At 44.6% G+C, this 20,682-nt stretch overlaps 1 protein-coding gene across 3 annotated transcripts; it reads right to left on the bottom strand.

Annotated features, from left to right (window-relative positions):
• Positions 1 to 3,697: 3,697 nt before the first annotated feature.
• On the bottom strand, positions 3,698 to 18,243 carry LOC104569928 (heat shock factor protein 3). 3 transcript variants are annotated; one of them, XM_088527427.1, is made up of 13 exons: positions 18,115 to 18,243; positions 16,803 to 16,911; positions 14,767 to 14,894; positions 12,049 to 12,173; positions 11,129 to 11,204; positions 10,338 to 10,399; positions 9,817 to 9,898; positions 9,392 to 9,525; positions 8,454 to 8,699; positions 7,502 to 7,607; positions 6,872 to 6,937; positions 5,601 to 5,667; positions 3,698 to 5,061 (listed from the first exon to the last, which is right to left on the bottom strand). In XM_088527427.1, the coding sequence occupies exons 1-13, from the start codon at positions 18,226 to 18,228 to the stop codon at positions 4,730 to 4,732; spliced, it is 1,647 nt and encodes a 548-aa protein (XP_088383553.1). In that variant the 5' UTR covers positions 18,229 to 18,243; the 3' UTR covers positions 3,698 to 4,729. The 3 variants fall into 3 exon arrangements, with proteins under 3 accessions (XP_088383553.1, XP_088383552.1, XP_088383551.1); XM_088527426.1 differs by lacking the exon at positions 14,767 to 14,894 and having other exon boundaries at positions 18,115 to 18,236; XM_088527425.1 differs by lacking the exon at positions 6,872 to 6,937 and having other exon boundaries at positions 18,115 to 18,230.
• Between the last annotated feature and the right edge of the window lie 2,439 nt (positions 18,244 to 20,682).

Raw genomic sequence — 20,682 nt, 5'->3', positions numbered from 1 at the left:
TGTCACAGGGCTTATCGTTGTCTTTGTAAGCTACAGGACTAACACCTATTCTGGAAAGCTCTGTGTGAGCAAGTACAAGCAGTGGGAGATAACACAGGGATGGTTAAGGTGCATTGGCTGGGTGTAAAGTGCTTATCTGAAAGCGTCTAAGAACTGATGATGAAAGCAGCATGTGAGAGGCACCGTGGGTTTGTTCATAGTGTGCTCGTCATACCTGGGTGGGTTCTGTAAGTTTTCCCCACACTGCTGTCACGGGAAACCAGTCCTTCCTTTCCCAGCTGCCCACTAAAACCAGAAGCCACTCACTGGCCCTGGGCATTGACACCAGAGGACGGAAACTTGCATCACGATGAAGCAACAGTGGGTGGGGGCAGAACTCGTGCATCGGCTTGCAGCGGTGAAGTGTTTTTAACCTGACAGTGTTGTGCACTGCGAGCTAGTGACTCACGGAGCAGCTGAGCTGTGTCAGGTTTGTGTTGTGCTACCCATCACTTCGCCACAGGTCACCTGCAAGTGAATTCCCTGGCAGGAGCAGGGAGGCAGCTCCTGGCAATGCCACCACCAGGCTGCCCTTGTCCTTTATTGCAGAAACAGCATGGAGAAGCAACATCATGTGACACAACAGTAGAAATAATAGAATCGTTTACTTCTATGAAAATGCTATTAAAAACTAAGGATAACCGTGCCAGTGAAGCCCAGCAGATGTCCCAAAGGCTGATGAGAAGTTCCTCATTATCCCAGCCAACCTCGGGGAAGAAGAATCTATTTAAGGTTTTAGCATCACTAAAGGAATCATTATCCTACAACCTATGGCAATCTGAGGTAATTTTGGCAAATGGAATCTACTGCAGTGAGCTGGGTGTGTTGGATCTGCAGTGCTGCACATCTCTGGTATTCAGCATCCAGCCAGGTCCCCGTTCTGGCAGAAAGATCAGCACAAAGGAAAACAAGGACACGCAGCGGAGGGGGTGGTGGAGCAGGGCAGCTCCTGGCACTGTCCCATGCTGCCCACAACAACTAGGCAATACTGGCTGCAAGCGGTGAGCCCCGGAATGGGCAGGGGGTCAGCAAAAAAGAGCATCTCTTCCCCAACACAACAGGAGGTCAACAAAAAGGTATCTTTTTCCTTACGTGGCCTGAGATCATAGATGCAAAAAAGGTCTTCTCCACCCCAAATACTGCACTGTGCAAGCCAAAGCCCCCAGCACGAGGGGCTGCAGCCTGGAGTGCACAGAGCTCTCGAGCCAGGAGCCTCTCAAGGTCACTCTGCTGCGCTTAAGAGAACCTCTGAGGGGCAAGAACCTGGGGCAACCACAAGCATGCAGCAACATTCACTTGCTCTACCTCCGCTGGACCGCCACCTTGTCTGCAGTAAACACAGGGGGGACAACGACCGCCGGCGCGGTGCAGGGAAAGCATCCAGGCATCGGTGAGGGCTCCCGTGCGCCCGCAGAAACGGGCCGAGCATCTCCAGCGTGAGGGAGACGCAGGGCTTCGGCAGCGAGCGAGCGGGAGGAGGAGGAACAGGCACTGAGACATGGAACAACTTAACGAGCAGCCCGAGCCGCTGACCTTTGAGGGGCAGCGGGGAAAAGCTCCGGCTTGGCCTCCTTGTGCTCACAGAGCAGTTCTGCAAAAATGCAGCCTGTCTGCTGAGCTCACACATCACGTAAGACAGATCTGGACCTCCAGTGCAAACGGCTTCAGGACGCCTTTTCTACTGAAAAGCACCATGCCAAAAATAAACAAACAATCCTTTCAGATAAGGGATGCTCGTTTTAAGAAAATGTGTTAAGAAAAATCAAAATACACTGCTGCAGTGATCTGAAACTATTTAACTTATTTTCAAAGTCTAAAAGAAATCTGGAATTTTTCATTCCAAGAAATTCTGCTCTTCACCCCACCAATTCAAATGCTTCCCTTAAGAAATTTTAACTAATGATTGTGATTTTTCCTAGACATTGACACTTTCACTGAGTACAGTTTGAACAAACAGTAGGTAGAAAGCTATGCTAGTAATTTTGTCCATCACCTGTAGACATGGGTTTATCTTAGTCCTGCTACTTGCAAAAGGAAATCACTACTACAGCTGTAGAAAACTACAGTTTTCATAAAGGAGCCTTATAAGGAGAGGAAAAAAAAAACAAAACCAAAAAACAGAAACACAGAAAACCAGGCAATGCTTGTGCAGGTTTTACCTGCCTCTTTCATCTCTTTGCTTTTGGTAATGGCATCTCAAGGCAGCACTAGATTTTTTTTATGGATTAAAAGACAAAGAGCTGGGTGGTTCTAGAAATACCCCTCATAGGACACAGCGCTCCAAGCTCTGCATCCTCCTGCCCACCACCCTGCCCCACACAGGGGCTGCCATGAGACATCGCTTGCACACAGGGCTCTGCAAGAGCAACAGCAAGTTAAGGACCGAGGAGCTCGTGGCACCCAACAAACCTCTGCACATTAACCAACCCAGCGCCACTTCCTCCGCCAGGATTTTCTCACAGAGTCCTGCTTGGAATTATTAAAGGGAGTCTGCTCCTAGTCGTATTTCCTACGTCTTGGCAGCACGGCTGATTGCAGCCAAATTATCCCACTTTTATTTGAATTCTTTAGTCCTATCTTTCATCTTGCTCCCCCTTTCACTTCCCATGCAGTGTTCTCTCTCCTCTAGTATCAAGAACGCTTGCTCCTTTGTAATAGCAGTAACATTTATTTTGTGGAGTTTGGGGCACAGTGATCAACTTTTCTCCAACAACTGTCTGAAATTAGAAATACAGCAGCTTCCTAAAGCGTCTGAAAAGCTGGGACGGCCACTTTACAGCACACAGTCTACCAGGATGTTCAGCTGCGGCTCCGGCACCTTCTGCCGCAAGCCCTGCCCGGGCAGGTGAGCGCAGAGCGCCCGGGCACTCGGCACCGCGAGGCCCCGCGCAGCAGCCGCCCCCCGCACACGCTGCCCCCTCGGCCTGGCCCCGCGCGCTCGGGGCGCTCGCTCCGTTGCCGGCAGCTTCACCCCACTGCAGCGAACACAGGTAGAGCAGGACGCGACCCCCATCCTTGCAGGGCTCCCACGCCGGGGCGCCAGGCTGGGCCAGCGCTGCGGCCACCTGCAAATCAGCAGCTGCTCAGCGAGACTGCTCGAAAAGCACAACGGCTCTGCCAGGAACCTCCTCTGCAAAAGCGATTAGCACACACAGGAACATGCACAAAAGAGAATATACAAGAAACAAGCACTGATTTTGTAATCCATGAGTTTAATTGCTTCAGCTTGTGTTTTTTTTTCCTTGCTGTTTAGCTGTCCCTTTTCTACTGCAATCTTTGCTACTAAACTTGCGTAAATACACTTGTCCCAGACTGTACATAAACCAGATGCAGCAGCACAAGTTCCTATCTGCAGTTTTCGAAATCTTGGTTTCCCATCTTAAGAGAGAAAGTGAATTTAAAAAACTATCAGGTAGTTAGATTAAATATCTGATGGTGAGATGCAGTGCGATCAGATGACTCCATCATGGAAGAACATGATGGGAATCCATAGCAGGAACTACATTTCCACCTAATTTTTTCAGGAAATGGAAGCTGCAGAAGGTCAGCCAATCGCAGAACTTTGTTCCAGTAGGGCAGGTTAGGAGAACAGCATAGGAAGGAATTCTGGGGAAAAGGGTTTTTATTAAGCAGACATTCTTTTTTTTTTTTTTTTCCCGCAATTCACTGCAATTTAACACATGTTGTAAATTTATCTTTAAGACCCCACAAGCAGAAAATGCAAGAAAGTCCAATGCTTATATAGGGATATGTGAACAAGTAGCAACTGCAAGAAGAAGAGAAGTCTCAATCTACTGTCCTACATCAAAGAAAATTACTCCATTACTCCTTTTTCTTTGCTCTAGTTTCAAGGACAGCTGCTGGACTTTGCTAAGCATCTCCTGAAAGGATCAATTCAAAATTATTGAGAACAAGTGACCTGTGTGCTAAGTACAAGTTACCCTAGAAGAACTGCCATGCAATGTGCATGAGAAATCAGCTTTATGCAGGGTGGAAAGCATTTCCTACTGTAACACCTAAAATCCATGGCAATGGACACGTGTCAACATGTTAAAAAAATAATATTCCACAATTAAAATGTAATTTTCCATAGGAAAAAATGTTGCCAGTACCTAGGAGCAAGTCTAGGAGCAAGAAAGCAGTCTAAGCAGGTGCAAACATTATAGCCACAAACTATTAAAACAGAAATCTCAAGGTTTAAAGTAAAACAACCAAACGAAAGCCACATAATTTGTAGACAAGTCACCTATTAAAACAGGTTCTTAGAAAGAATAAAACCTATTTTTAAAACGTCACATACCACATTACTATCTGGCTAACAAAAAAAAGAAAAAAAAAGAAAAAAGAAAAAAAACAGCCAAACTTTACAAACAGCATACAAACAGATTTCCTCTTGCAGTTGCAGTAAGAATATCAGATAAAAACAGTTATGGAATACATTGCAATAATGTTTACAGGGAACTTGTTTTTCCCTCCTCCCAGTGCCTTCAGTCCCATTAGTTCTTGCTTTGACCTTGATTTCAGCTTTTCCAGGCTTGCTCTCTGCGTGCAGAAAGAGGACCTTCTTTTGTCTATACAGAATATGACACGCATGAGGCAGGAGAGGAGAGAGAAGATGAAACTTCTCGCTGATTCATTTATCTTTGTTACTATTTTACATTGCTCAGCCTGTTATAGATGTTACACGAGTTCAGGAAGGTTCTATCTCGGAGGCCTCTTCTATGAAGTTAGCAACAGGACTGAGCATCAGGAGTGGAAACAGTTTATACTCTCCATTCCCATCCTCTGAGAGGAGAGGTGGATCACCCATTCCCAGAGCATCAAGAGGCTCAGCCTGGCTTGCTGGAGCTGCTAGTGGCAAGACAGTTTCACTACCTGCTCTCCATCCTCCTTCAGGTTTCTCCTCCAGGGGGGCCAGTAGAAGGTCTTTAGCATCTTCTGTTTTCGCCGCAGCTTCGCCTGAGGGTAATTCTTCAAATAATGAAAGCAGAGGATTTGCTTTGTACTGTATCAGCTGCATATCTGAGAAAAAACAAATAACTTAAAACTCCAGACTGGGGCTATAACATGTCAGTGAAGGCTCTTATTCACGGCAAGGAAAACTAAAGAGGCTGCTTCAAAAATTCATTCACTGAAAACAGTGCACAGCTGTGCTCTGACCAGCTACATTCATAGCAGCAAGAGCAAGAGCTGCAGCTAGGCTCTCGTGTCTTAACATCAATATTGAAGCACGCCTCAAGCCCCGACACCCAAGGCACAAAGCGGCCGCGCTCAAGCAGCCACGCGGGACGCGCTGCGCGTGGGGGGCTGCAGCGAGAGCTGCGCCTGTGCCTCCCGCTGCGGCGCTGCCACGCGTACGAAGAGGGGACAACCGGAGCGCAGCGGGGCACAGGATGGAGCTGGCAGGGCTGGGGCGCAGCTCCGTTAGGATCAGCAGCGTCTTCTAGTCTTCACATAAACCGTAGTACACCATATTACTGGCCAGAAAAAAATCCATTTAAGAACACACGATTTTGAAAGAGTTTGGAACCCCTACAGCTCTCAGATTGTTTCCTGCCCACCTTTGTTTCCTGCTGTTTCTCTCTCGTTTGCTCCCAGATCTTCAGTGCTGTCTGCCAGGTTTGCAATCTGAAGCAAAAGGTACAAGTAAGGCAAAACGCTTAACAACTCCCTCTCCCTCACACCCTCCAAATATCTACTGCTGCGTTAACAATATTAGAAGTGAAGGAAGGAGGTAAAAGGAAGAAAACAATTGGCCAAGGCAAACCCCTGACCCTACAGACCCTTTATCGCGCATGAGGACCAACAAACAGGAATTCTTAAGAGGGAGGCATGGTGAAACACAAACTTATGAAAGCCAAATAAGCTTCTGATTAGCAAGTATTTACTTTACTCTGCAAATTAGAACCCTTGTTATATTCAGTCTTGTTGGAAGATTACAGTTAAATCCCACTGTCCATCAATGCAATAAAATTTTGCAAGTGCTGCTTGAACACAGCAGCACTTTACCTCAGCTGTGATCTAAGTTCTTCTGAAGGGAGGTTCAGTCCTAGTTGAATTATTATTTCAGGACTATGAAGAACAAATTACACTTGCACAGATTTTCTGTAGCATGGGACAGTTTTAGGTACCAGAACAAGAAAAGAGCACTTGCAGAGAACTTTAGTGTATCCCCTCAGGAAAGGCCATACAGCTGTGCTCAGAAAATATATAAGGTACTGCATTGTATTTTTTCCTTTAATATATGTCCCTTCAGTCTTCAAGGAGACTAATACATACAATTTAATCTGAAATCAGTCCCAAACCTAGTTATTAGCTGGCAGAAAGACATCCTGTAAATCTCTGATGTGAGGAAAAACAAGCTAAGAAATTGCACTCGCACACTTGGAACAAAATACAACACGATTCTCCTAACCTCCTCATTCTTAGCACAGAGCACAGAAGCGATAGTTAGAAGTAAAAGAATTCTCACAGTTGAGTGAACAGACACCAGTTTGTTTCCCTTTCCCTGATGTGTTCAGATGTATTTAGAAATCAAAGAATATGTTACTCAAAGCAAAGTAACACTATGCCGAACATCTGTTTAAACTAAGTATATTACTATGGCTAGGAACTTAAAATATATTTTTAATAATAAGAGAATAATTCTCTTAAATTATATATGCCAACAGTGATAACTGAAAATGTTAAGACAACAAGATTAGACAAAGGAGCAGTTTTATCCTGTGCTATCAGTCAGTCCATACCCTCCAACTTAGCTCTCAATATCATATTAATCCTCCCCATCACATGGGGGAGAAAAAAAAAAAAAAAAAAAAAGTCTCACTCTTACATTTTCCATACCAGGGGAAGTTTCCATCAAATTCATATCCAGGGCTGGCAGCTCAGGATTAAATGTCTGAAAGTAAAGAAAGACCATATGAAGGAGAACATGTGTTATAAAAGAGCTCTTAAAACGGAGCCTCAGAGAGATCCTGGCGGGACAGGAGCATCTGGCACAGACCTCTCCAGCCACCACTGAAGCACAGAGAAGCTGGCGCTACTCCACAGGCTCTACCCTACAGCAAGTTACTTTAAACCAGAAAACTGATGGTCACAGAAGAGAAGACCACCACCTTTCTCAGCAATTCAAGGGACATGGCTGAGTTTTCATTCCGCATCACAACATGGAATGAAACACATAATCAGGATGTGACAGTACGTGAAGCAGCTAAAGAGGAAACAGTTCAAAAAAATTGAGTTACACGCAGGAGAAGAATTACATGAACTAGAAAAGGCTCTTGTGTTAACTTAAACTTTGTTAGACTCCTAGGATGACTACGTACCATTCTATCCCAGATTATTTCCTTCTCAAGATTTTCCTCCCTTTTGTCCATTACAACATGGAATAAATCAATAAAAAAATCATAATACAACCTAATTAATATCTTTCAGAAATCAGAATATATTAAAAGACACTCACTTCACTGAAAGCTTCAGAACCAAGGTTATACTGCTTTGCAGATAGCATTGCTTGGAGCTCTTCAAGGCTTGCATCAATGCAATTTAGAAAATCCTGGATTTCTTCCCTAAAAAGACAAAGTGACCATGAGAAACCATCAGCAATTAGGGCTTTCCTTTTTACCACAGACAAACTGCTGGAAACGATCTGCTAAGTTCTTGGCTATTACAGCTGGTGGGGCAAAAGGAGAGTCAGGGTGATAGAGCAAGGTCTGCAGAACAGGTTATACCAATACAAGAAACCACATTCCTGTATTACTTCTCATGACCTGACTATTTGCAGAACAGGTACAAGGAAAGACATCTGCACAGCATGTATATTAATGGTTATCATTAAAAAAAAAAAAAAAGCTCTTCCTTCCATACATATTTTCTCTCTATTTTATTAGCTTCTGAACATTCTCAGATGTCATCTTATATACTAATCTATGTTCAGATTAGAATCCATGCAGTTCTGATGGCTTTCACCTTGGAACAAAGCATGCTAAGCAAAGGACTGGGAATAATCAATAGCTAAAGGAATACTGCTTCTTTGGTAGAGCAATTGGATCACTGGGAGCTTTCAGCTGTTTCTCAGGACAATAGGTAGGACATGAGACAATCAGAAAGCAAGATGCAGTGTGGCCCCAACGCCAAGTTCCTGCTGTGTTGCAAGCTATCTCCTATACTGCAATGCTTAGCTACAAATGACATAAAATTCCAAGTCATTAACCCATATTTTGCTGTACCAATGAGGCATTATACTAAGTACAGTCACACAGTTATTCCTACCTGAAATATTTGAAAAGTTAATTTACTGTGGTCTACTAATATCATCTAAAACTTTGACACAGAAGCATTTTATCCAAAGATCCCAAGGATGATGACTGCATAAAGCAGTTTCCAGAAAAGAGTTAGTATAAAGATCTACAAACCTGTCCAGTAAAGGATCACTTTGGTTTCCAGAATTGTTTTCGTTCAGTATGGAGTCAATCACTGACACGGGGTCTTCTGGAGTATTAGTTTGTGCTGTATGAAGCTCCACAGCATCATTTCTTATTTCACTGGTTTTGTTAGCATCTTTTATCTGAATATGAGGCATAGGTTCTGCACAGTTTGACTCAACCAGCTGTGATACTTGACAAATCGGTAAGCCAGGATCCAGAGCTGTTTGTGTCTCTCTATAAAATATGACAGACATTTTATGTAATATACCTCACGCGGAAACAAGATGCAGGGGAATTCACCAACTGTACTGCTCCCTGCTTGAAGTTTAGTATCTTAATACCTAAAAAGGTCAAACCCACCAAGGGTTCAAATAATCAACTGGTCTTTCAAGAAAGAGGAAAAATAAAATTGCTAAAGACTGATGAAGGATCATTTGTTACAGCTTATATGATGAGCATGTATCACAGCAGAACATCCCATTTGCCAGAGTAAAGATGACATGAGAGGTGCATTGGCATATGGTGGGAAGGAAACTCATCATACCATATTCCTCAAAAAAAAAAAAAAATTCAAACTGGTGCATATTTGACTCTGGATATTGACAATTAAATCTGAGGCCACAAAAAGTGTTTTCCCTTCAGTTGCAATTAGTAAAACATCAACAGTAAAGTTTAAAAACTTTAAACTAGAGCAGTACTGGAGACTTTAGAAGTGTCAACCAGCTTGCTAAGATTACAGGCATGAGACATGAACTCCTTAAAAGGCTTTACTGACCATGGCCAATGCTGCATGCTGTAAAAAGCCCATCATGTGCAGATGTAATAAAGAATTGAGAGGCTATTTCCCATTATTCATATCAGTTGCTTACATTAACACAAATACTTATTTAATCACATAAGTAAATATTTCTCATCCTTATACATACCTGGCTTTGCTACTTGTGTGGGCCAGAGCGAGAAGTCCATCAGTAGCATTATCCAGAGTGTCAGTGATATCTCGAATGATAAGACCTGTACCATTTCCATCTCCACCATCCAAATTATGTTCAGAAAAAGTCACCTGCAGGATACAGCAAACAATGAATAGATCAAAATTCTGTCTGTTTTGGTACAGAACCTGCATTCTTCTTGCAGCTTTTCTTCCCCATTAAGATTTCACCTATGCCATGTTGACGGATTGTGTGATTTTGTGGACAAGCTAATGCTTTAAATGTGTCCACCTCAAAATGGACTGTATTCAATTATGAGATTAAGATATTAACAGTTGTAAGGAAAACTTGCAGGGAGCAGGAGAAATCACGGTATGGCATCCTCTCCACGAAGAGAGTGTTTCACCCCTGGGAACACTTACTGCTTGGCCACTCTCCACAGGAATGCGAACATACTGACGACTGTACTTGGAAGGGGAAGCACCTGCAGCGTCTGGTAGAGACCTGGGAAGAAACATGGCCTTAGGGTACATTACAGCAGTAAAAAGTTGTAGCAATGCCAAATAACTGCAGTAACAGTAAGAACTACTCCATTTCACTTTTAAGAAGCCTTGCTTTTTGAAATTGTTTTTATTTAAATGTATTGCAGACAAATTACTAAGTAGGCTTTTAATTTCAGAGTAAACCAGTTGCACTTTTTAAAACAGTTGTTTCTGGCCCTTCAAAATCTAAAATTTAGTGTATCTTTTCTTCCTATGCTATTTTTTTTAGTTATGAACAAGAAGAAATCTTTGTTTCATGTTTTTTTCCACCTCCATCAGCATTCTCTAATTTTAATGAAAGAACACACGTGATGAAAACTGCACATAAGTTGTTTCTTCTAGAATTCAATTTGTCCCCATAACACACATCTGACACTAACTTTCATCTAGCCAGTCATTACCTTTTTCTTTTGACCCCAACAATATAATTTCCTCGCATCAAACTTAGTATAAATTGAAGAATCTAAAAAGAAAAAAAAATAAAAGAACAAGTGATCAGCATAACAATCCTAATACGCAATTATTAATTCAGACTTAATTCAGCTTTCAGTGCAAAATTTTGTAGTTATGTGACTGAAATTAATAAGTATATTAAATGTCCATTTGTGTTCTTGTCTCAAAAATAAAAGGTTACAAATAGCACTGAAAAATGATCCCACTAAGACAGATTTTTTTAATCCAATATAACACCGAAAGTCACTACAGAAGATACCAGACCAGAAACAGCTGAGAGAGAAAACAGAAAAATCGATGCAGCAACACCTAGTTTGTGGGTTCCAAGTTGGCTTCTTGAGTCGTCAAAATCTGACTTGGCCAGAGATCTTTCACAGAATCCATTCCAGGTGCCTGCCGTCTCTTTTTATGTTCCTACTACCATTCACTGCCTCCAAGCCCCACACTTGCCCCAAGCCCAGTGCTGAATTCTTAAAAAAAGAAAGTGCTTTACTGATTTCTTTCCAAATAATCTAGCCTCACTGAGCTTTCAAACATACCAAAATATTTAGTATTTTGCTTGTGATTCTTTGTTTCTCTAATTCTTGGACGCTTAGGAACTGTGAACATTTTGTCTATGCTGCATTAATATAGCCTGTTCAGCTCTGTGTCATTTGTCATTCTACATAAGCAAAGAATGCCATCAGTTATCATAGAGGCAGGAATAAGGATGGTAGCACTGAAGATGCTGCAATGGTACCTTAGACAGCAGCTTCTGTTGTTGACTGTGCTTCTGCCTTAGAACTGCCACTTCTTTCCACAGGGCCTTATTTTCTCTGCAATGCAGAATAAATTAGAAGACAGAGGATGAACAGAGTTTACTTTATATGCTCTAGTTCCACAGCTTTCAAACTTTCACAGTACCTTGCAGGACCAATGACAAAACTCCGTGTCTGTGTGACTAAATCAGTTATTCAAATCCACCAGTTCTGGGTTAAATTAGCTCCATATTCCAGCAGGCAGGACCAAACACACACTAATAAGGATGTTCTCATCCTCTGCTGCTCCAATTATCTTGACATGAGATATTCCAATACCTCAGATTAACTAGTGTTTGGAACCAGCCTAAGTGTAACATAGATCATATCAGAAATTATAAAAGTATTAAGGGAAAAATAAGAAAGAAAGAAGCAACAGAGGGTGTGAAGATGTCTCCTGAGCTTTGTTTGAGACCTGCCTGCATGCCAATAGTCACAGTGAATTCTCAGTATTTATTCAAAAAGAACCTGAATGAACAGAGTTGAAGACATACAAAGCTCATTTTCAGTTAATAAGAAAGCCAAGCACTAACTCTTACTGCATCTAATCCTATTATGTGTTTTGGACAGGAAAGGCTTTGGTTCCCCTAAAAAACAACTACAGATGCTGGAAAGGAAAATGAAATCTCACAGCAGTCCACAAACACTCAATCTTAGTCTCTGGTCTGTTACTGAATTATATAAAGAAATAGGATTCAGAATGCTGTGTGGGTGGAATGGGGATTCTTCGAAAAATACAATCTGTAAAATAAAGCGCATATAATCTGTTTTCATTTCAAATGCAACCCACATTTAGAGTCAGGCTCCAATAGACATAAACCACATTCAATACAGGAGCGCTTCTGAAACAGACAGAGTCTACCTCTTCATATTAGCCAGTCTGACATCCATGTTGTTCTGCTGCTCTCGCATTTCCTGGACTTCAGACAGCACTTTGTGTAAATCCTCTGCACAAACCTTGACATCTTCGGTTCTTACTGCAGATACCTACAACAGGATCAGATTACATAAGGACTGGGCCTTCTAAAGGAGGAGTTGTCAGTCTGTAGATGAACAGGACCAAACTTCATTAAAAGATTACAAAAGACTATATGATTTCTGCATATCACAGAACATTGCAGTTGTTACTGATGCAGTCCTTAGAACAGTCTCTGCTGCATGAAGGCAAACAAGATGCCAGTGAGCACATGACAACAGCCCTTGGAGTGCACAGGCAGCACGTTCACCATTGCGCTTCATGGCAAAAATGCATCACTAATTCTAAATAGCCTTTCCTTCACAGTTCTGTCCAACGGCCTGGGGAAAGCTTGCCCCCTTGTGCTAAAGGGTAAGTCACTTGTCATCAACAAAATACCCAAGGTGCTTGTGCAGTAGTAATGCAACAGGCACATCCTTCAGGGCTATGGGTAACCCTTCGAGCACAGGGATCACAAGTTTCTGTTCAATTACTAAGAAAAAACAAAGCGAAACATTTGGTTCTAATTAGATGGATCCTACTTGCTTGAAAATTTATCTCACATCAGCTGACCTGCAGATTCCTATATTGCCATTTCCTCTATGATCTCTCTACCCAGTGCCATTCCAAAATCATGGAGACTTGTCTGCCCGCAAATTGGTTTTCTGCCCACGGAAGAATCTATCAGTGCTGGTCTTTCCAATGATGATGCAAGTCATCAGAAAGCAAACAGCTCACTCTCCTCCCTGCAACACTCCCATATCCAAAGTTTTCCATTTCCTGCAGAATCTTTTTTTCTGAGCTGGTGACAGCGATGGCTAATATGGAATCCAAGATTGTAAAAAAAGATAGGTCTGGTTCATCATATATATAAATGTTCAGGTTTTGTGAACATACCTTAAAAAAAAAGGCAGAAAATATGGCTGGACAGAGATCAACCTACACTGTTATAAAATAACAGCCCATCACTCCACCATGAAATAGAACGGAATTATTATGTAATCACTCCACAGAAGTAATTAACAGGTTTCCTAATATTTTCCAGTGTTGCAAAGGATGGAACCAGTGCCCTGATTCCACTCTGTCTACACTCTTTGATATCTCTGCATTTGTTGTAGTTGGGTACATACTTTGTACCCCAAATGAAATCATGACTGTCCTTTTCCTCTTCAACATAGCAACTGTACAGGCAAGCCACCAAAAAGATGCAGGCAGCACAAGGAAATTTCGAATACTCTCAGCCTGTATGTAAAAAAGAGAACAACAACTCAGTTTCACCTGAGTGCCAGGAGCTGCTCTCTTCAGACTCTATAACTAGTGAGGGCATCAAGACAGATGCACAGCAGTCCTAGTGCTGATTCCCTAAATAGGGATTTTAACTATGCATATGGAAATCCTGCATTCAAACTGGAATTCCTGTTGAAGGTTTGAAAACCAGTTCACAGTAAGTGCTGAAATTTGACTCCATTCCAGACTGTAAAAGCACAGGAAAAACTGACGGAGGTCTTACCCATTACAAAATCACCAACAATTCCTGTGCAATGAAGAATACATTTCCAAGCCCACTCAGCAGCTCCATGCCAATGTCCTTGGCACTAAATAAAGCTTTTGTCTTCCATCTAGAGCACTCCACCCAAAGCAACACTCCTGGGATACCTGCTGCCATACATAATGCCATCAGCTGACTGTCCCAACATACCAGAAAGTGAGGTGGGCAAGCTAAGACAAGATGGCAATTACAGTGTCTGGGAAGAGAGGAGGAGGCCTGACTCAGAGCAGCAACTGTACAGCTATATTTGATCGACTGTGATTCGGAGCACAGATAGTTCAGTGAAGGATCAATCAAAATGCAATTGTGACTCTCCAGGCTAATCCTCAAGCCAACACTGAGCTCTTATTAATGTGGGCAATGGAGACACCACATTATGATGTTCCAAAGAAAAGACCCTGCAGTTCGAATGTCAGCATGATATATCACGAGTCTCCTCTGGCAGCCAAGATATTATGGCTTGTAACGAGCAAATAGAGAATAAATTATTGTGCCAAAACAGGTCAGACAAGACTTGAATTGACAAGAGAAAACTGGAAAGAGCTAACAAAGATGCAGCTTAGTGGCAACATACTTTCAGGGCAACATCATCACTTACACAAACTTGCCCAAATTAAGTGATTTCTGCTATCCTTGTTGTAGCTTTTGTTCTCAGCGAGCAGAAAAGGGCACTGTATTTCTTCTCCTTTCACTCTAAGACCCTTCACAATTCTGCTATGCCAATAAAATTGAAGCCATAACTGTGTGTGTGAACTCGGATGGAGAAGGGATCTAGTTCGCTGGCTATAAGGACTGGGATCTTCCTCCACTGCTTTCTTAAAGAACAGCAGGAAGAGTTTTGTCCAAGAGCTGATGTGGGGATACCTTGCCAAGCCTCAAGCTGGGCATTCCCAGAATTCAGAAGAGTTACAAAAGCTTCCTGCTGCTCAGCCTTGATGCTACCTTTGGTTCACATGCAATTATTTGCTTTAAAGTGTTGATGATCCCTGGACTTGCTCTACATAAGCTGCTTTTCGAGGAAAAAAAGAAAAAGAAAAACCTCCAAAAAACAAAAGAAATTCACTCTTGGATTATACCTTGCGCTTGATGTTTTCCAGTAAGTGTGCCTTTCCTTGCTTGAAGAAAGGGTGCTGGAACTCAATGACTGAATTTTTCTCCACTGTAATCATACCATTCTCCAGTGCAATCACTTTCCTGAACCCATCTGTGAAGAGGGATTAAATATATACATATTTATTTCAATGTAAAGATGACTTACAACACAGAAATAAAGAAAAACCTCAAAGTACCAAAATACCCATTGTAATAGTTATAAGGAGTAGGAACTATGAAAAAGAGGCTACACAGTTTTTTTGGTGCTCAGTCATTTCAGCAGCTCCAGTCCCCCTGCTGGGGAACACTCCTGCAACACTGCCCAACGATCCTGGCAAAGGCTGCACAAACAGCACGCAAGGCAAAAGCCTATCAGCAGCACAGGGATATTCAAACATTCAGGGAAGTTAATCAGAAGGGAGTGTTATTAGGAAGTCGTGAATAAAGCCTTGTCCCAGTGGAGGCAGTGGAATGTCATGTACCAAGAGGGTCTACAGAAAAATTTAAGGAGTAGAAATTAGGTCTCAGCCTCATCTTTTCATACCACACAGACTGTCCGCATTATATATAAAAAAAGAAAAAAAGCAAACAAAAAAAAAAAAACACATTGTAAGCTGTATTTCCAACACTGCTTTAAATACCACAGGGTAGATGTAAAATACAGTTGACTAAGTAATCCGTATCTCTCTCCTCACTGAAGTTTTTAACATGTTTAGTGATATTAACATGCAGTGAACCTAGGACACATTATCATAGACAACATTACTCAAACCCAGGATAACCAAGCAGGGAAGGAAGCCCTCTGTGCCGCTGCCTGTCTTTACACATCTTTGCCATTTAATCTTGCTATGAGACAACTGACAGTTGCTTGTTTACATTATCCTTTGACACTCAGGCACTGGAATCTCAACTCCTGACACAAACAGTAGCGTCCCCACTATGCCCAGGATCTAAACGATCATTTTCTCTCTCACATCCGAGATAGAATGAACATGCATGAGGTAGCTCAACAATTCCCCATGACTAAGCCACAGCACAGCATTATTATCAATGCAGTGCTGTAAATTAACTAACTTCAGCAAACCTATATGATGAATCCTATCCTTCCCCCTCTGCCAAGGAAGTGTGTAAAGAATTGAAACATTTCTAGCCTACTGACACAGCAGAAGTTTTGAAAGAAAAAATAGAGATTTTATTTGTATAGAACAGAGTAAAGAGATAGAGAATATATACAGGTAGTTGGATGCCAGAATACCCAACTTAGCTCCTGAAGAGCTTTGGTTCATACCTAGAGGATCTTTCTGATCCTTTTGTTCCCTGAAAATGATTTGCTTAGTCACATAATCCCCCCCACCTCAAATGGACTTTTGAAATAAAAGGACCATTTTTATGCAATTTTCACCTTTACCTGGCCCGTAAAATATCTATTGCAAAGCAACTATTTCTGAGGTGTGTTGCAGCCCTGCATATTGTTCTGTCTTTGAATTGCCATCCCACTCCAATATGCTTGCTTGTACAGGTTGTACATTTACAATATCATATAGCTAATACATCATGCTCAGAAGCAGAGCACAGAAAACATAAACAAAGATGTTAGTCCACGTCTATCTATCAGTACAGCTAATCCTGCTTCAACACAGCAATACAAGCAACAGCATGATCCAGGCAACTTGCCTCATGCATGGGGGTAAGATATTGCCTTTGCTCCTCCAAACATGTACAAGTTTGCTATTATTTTGTTGTTGCCATTAACATCACTACTGGAGCCAACTGAACTACTTAAGCTTTAGGTACTAGCACGTGAAACAATATTTTATTGTCATTACTTAAAGAGACTCAAAGCTGAAATACAGAAAAAAACGACTAAGCCAGGTTCTGTTCTTTTACAAAAGAAGCTCAAGATCAGAATTCAGGTTTCCAGGAATCTGCCAAGTCGATTGTTTTGATTAAAGAAACACAAATTAATGCCAAGCAGCAATGAGCTTGGCAGAGAGAATGCATAAGAACAAGCCATACTCACACATGTTAAGCTGACGTATGAAGCTGGAGATATTGTTGTGTTTGAAGTATTTGGGAAGTAGCTCCTTAGCAAACCTCTGCTCATCCAGAATGCAGAAATTTTCACCATTCTAGGAAATAAATCAAAGTAGCAGTTAGAGAACATGCACAGGATTTCTAAAACTACTTATATGTGATGATGTAAATTGACAGAGAGAGCTCCTGAAACAGGAAAGGGCAAAACATTTATTGAGGATCTGCCTGCACAGGCACTTCTGAGTAATGAGGACTGCACTAAAAAGTTTGAATCCCAAAATATGGTTACATGCAACATTCCTATTGAATAGGGGCCTTAAAGGAAAGAAAAAAAAAAAGGGGAAAAAAAAAACAAACGGTTTTGAGCTTAAGCCAAAGGGAAAAAAAGCACAACTACACAACACATATTTGTTTCTCTGCTGGTTCCCAGGAGACATAAATACTGCTCAAACACACTAGAATTCATGCCACTAGAGGGCTTATATTTTGCTCCATCAGAGCCTGATACCCCCGACAAGGTTCTTCCACTGCGTGCACTATGTCACCACCAAAAATAACCAAGTTACATGGCAGAGCGACTAAAAATTCACACAACTCAACCCAGCAGTGAAAAGGGGTAACTTAAGAGACAAGAACTTTGGATTTGTCATACTATCAAGCTCAAGTTTCCTGGAACTAGGTAGGTATTTCTAATGTTTTAATTCTATTCACAAAAACGGTAAGTTTCCCTTCATCTTTGTAAAAGACCAAAGATCTGAATAATAATAATAATAATAAATTGGAAGAAAATTGGGCATTTAAGAATCACACGGGACTACCATAAGCACTGCCTACATGTGTCCCAGCTGCCTTGCTTGCCTGTGTCTGCAATATTCCATGCCTGAAGGCACAAGAGGCCAACAAGGGCTATTTTCCCACTCTTAGGAAGAAAAGACGGGAAGTTAATTACTTTCTAAGGAGCCTTTTCTCCCGGGTGCCGCCGCTTTCCGGTAATTACCGACACCCGGAGACAGGAGGTGCCGGCTGCGCGCTCCCGCGCGAGGCGAGATCCCCTAGAGCTATCGCTCTGCGCCGCCGGCGCCCGCACAAGCGGCCGCAGCAGCGGGAGCCCGCCCGGCCGCCAGCCCGGAGGCCGGGGCGCTGCCCACACCCACCCGGCCCCGCTGGAGCCCCGCGGCGTGGGCGGCCCGCGCGGCCTAGCGCGCCGCGTCCCCAAGGCCCCGTGCTCCCCGCGGCCCCCAGGCCCCGGCCCGCCCCCGCGGCCCGTCCCCGCGCGCGGGCCCCAGGCCGCGGCTCACCCGGCTCCAGCAAATGACGGCGTCGCTCGTGGGGTCCTCCACGAGCGCCCAGAGCTTGGCGAGGAAGCCGGGCACGGCGGCGGGGGCGCCGGGCAGCGCGGGCGCCTCCCTCATGGTCGCGCGGGCCGCGCCGCTCCACGGGGGCCGCTCGCTGCGGGGCCGCGCAGGGGCGGCCGTGACGCAGCGCGGGGGCGGGGCCATCCTTTCGAGGAGCCCTCTCATTGGCTGCCCCGGCGAGGCCCCGCCCCCGGCCGCCCCGCGCGTGACTCTTGTTGTGCTCCCGGCGCGGAGGGCGGGGGAGCTCGGCCGGCGTGAGGGGCTCCGGTGACGTCACGGGCGTGCCCAAAAGGGCGCGGGGCGCAGGCGCGAGAGCCCCGCCCTGCCGGTAGGTGCCGCGCGGCCCCGGTTGCGCCTGCGCTCGCTACCCCCGCCCTGTGCCCATCCCGCCGTGGGGCCGCCCTGCCGCCGCCCACGCGTGACCCTCGGCCCGCTCATGAGCGCCGCGGCCGCTGCGTGAGAGGCGGCCCAGCGGCGCCGCGTCCCGCTGGGCGGCGCTTCCCTCGCTGCACTCCCGCCCGCGGGCGCGGCCCGCGCCGCGTCCGCCCGCCCCGCCGCCGCCCTCGCGCGCTCGACTTTGCCCCGCGGCGGCCGCAGCGCCCCGCGAGCGCGGGAGGATGCGCTGAGGGAGCGAGCGCCGGCGGGACCGCGCAGCACCGTAAGGCACGGGCCGGGCCGGGGCCGCGCCTCCCCGGCTCCCTCCTCTCCCTGCTCTTTCCTGCCTAGCGGGCTCTCTGGTGAAGCGGCACGAGCAACCCGGCAAGGGGTCCGTCCGTGTGGATAAAACAGGGGGGAATCAGCTAGCAAATAACACTGAAATCTAATTTTGCTTTTGCTTGCGCTTCCTGTGTTGTTAATGAGTCCTCCTAAAAGTAAGGAGTTTGCTGTAATATATCAAGGCTTAAGGATGAACAAAAGTAGGCTGGCATTTTTTAAATTAATAAGTTTTTTAAAAAATCCTTAACTTTCTTCAGCTTACACTTTCGGAGTGACTCAGTGATGCTGAGTCACTGCAAGAAGAACACGAGACCAGAGCTATGAAACCAGGCGAGAAGTCCTAAAGCTGCCACGTGGGGTGGGCTCCTGTCGTGGCAAGGTCTGGCAGGGGGTCCGGCTGGACCTCTGTGGAGCCTCGGAGAGCCCATCCTGAAGGTTTTCCCATGGGTTTTGCCCAAGGCTAGATAAGTTCATGAGGTTTTGATTACCGTGATTTCTGGTCTGGTTTAGCCAATTGAATGTGTTGATGTTGCCTTGCTTAAGTTTAATATCTGAAGTAATGACCTGGTCATGTAGAAGTAGTGGGCTGACGCAGCAGGAGAGATTTTTCACAACCAGCTCTAAGAGCACCTGCCTGAACTTGGTACGAAGTCAAAGCTTCACCCTTCCGTGGTGCCTCCTTGTGAGGAATATCAAATCGCCCTGAGGAGGATGCGACTGCCCAGCTCGGCTGCGATGTGGCCCTGGCAGCACTCCGGTGCTGGGAATGGTGTCCCCGGAATGGCGGCTTCCCGGGAAGTGCTGCTGCTGGCCTGGGGCTGCCTCGGCCCTGCCAGGAGCAGCCGCTTCCCCCTTCCCAGCAGGGTCCGGCTTGGTGCGAGGGCCGGTGCTGCCAGCGTGTGCCTGGTCGTCACCGCTGCCTCCTGGTGCCCGTTATGGCACGAGCAGCGTCAGTGCAGCTTTCCTAGCTCCTGAGTGTGAGCCGCGTGTCCAGCACAGCGAGCGTGTGGATGGCGCTGTCGCCTCCCTGGGAAAAGCGCCGGCCGTTACAGCAGCAGTAGCCGGAGGGCGAGGTGAGGGCAGTTACCAGGCAGGATTTAGGGGCCTGTGTTCTGCTGTGATCTCTACCCTGATCGCTTCATGCGGGAAGAGCTGCTCTCTGCCTGCGTTCCTTCAGGGAACGTGGTGCCGACCTCCCTTATGTGCTTCCCGATGGAATTGCAGGGTAAGGGCTATGACTGCTTGACAGGCTGCAGAGCAGGAATCTGTCTCCAGTTTAGAGATTCTCGAAGTCGAGTCACATTTCACAGCTCCTCTGAGAAACCACTTCCAGTGTGGTGTCGTGTGCATGGAAAGCTTATGGAATACCTAGCTTTGCTGCGAGTGGGCCTGATTTATTCCTGCCCTTATTATTACCAAGGATAAGGAAGAACAAATAATCACAATCCTCTTTATAGAAACTTTTTCCGTTTGACAGAGTGTTATGTTGTAATCCCCTACTTTGTGAAGCTAAACAGAACTGATACCTTCAGCCTTTCTTGACATATCACATTTTTTCTGACTCTCCCATTTCCTAAGTTGCTTATGTCCATCTCTGTTGTACCAAGAATTGACCATCTATTTTTAGAAAACAGTTTGATCAAGGGCAATAGAATAGTTGCTTCCAGCTTTAACTACATGACTGAATGAGATCTGGTTTCAGTATCTTCATATGTAATTATATGTAGTTCATCATCTATTTTAACCTCAAATGTGTGCATATGTGTCTTTTTTTTTTCCCCTCCTTCCCTTAGC

Source organism: Tinamus guttatus, unplaced genomic scaffold (genome assembly GCF_059628265.1).
Source record: "Tinamus guttatus ecotype Peru unplaced genomic scaffold, ASM5962826v1 Tinamus_guttatus_pri_ptg000287l, whole genome shotgun sequence".
In the NCBI taxonomy this organism is placed as follows: domain Eukaryota; kingdom Metazoa; phylum Chordata; class Aves; order Tinamiformes; family Tinamidae; genus Tinamus; species Tinamus guttatus.
The sequence above is the reverse complement of the archived record's forward strand: the minus strand, read 5'-3'. Positions and strand labels throughout refer to the sequence as shown.

What these genes read in the sequence shown, in the direction of transcription:
- LOC104569928 (XM_088527427.1), bottom strand. Translation starts at nt 18,228, where the DNA reads ATGAGGGAGGCGCCCGCGCTGCCCGGCGCCCCCGCCGCCGTGCCCGGC. An exon ending in CACACAAGTAGCAAAGCCAG is followed by an intron (nt 8,700 to 9,391) that starts GTATGTATAAGG and finishes CATATTTTATAG; the next exon opens with AGAGACACAAACAGCTCTGG. An exon ending in GTTCTGAAGCTTTCAGTGAA is followed by an intron (nt 6,938 to 7,501) that starts GTGAGTGTCTTT and finishes CTTTACTTTCAG; the next exon opens with ACATTTAATCCTGAGCTGCC.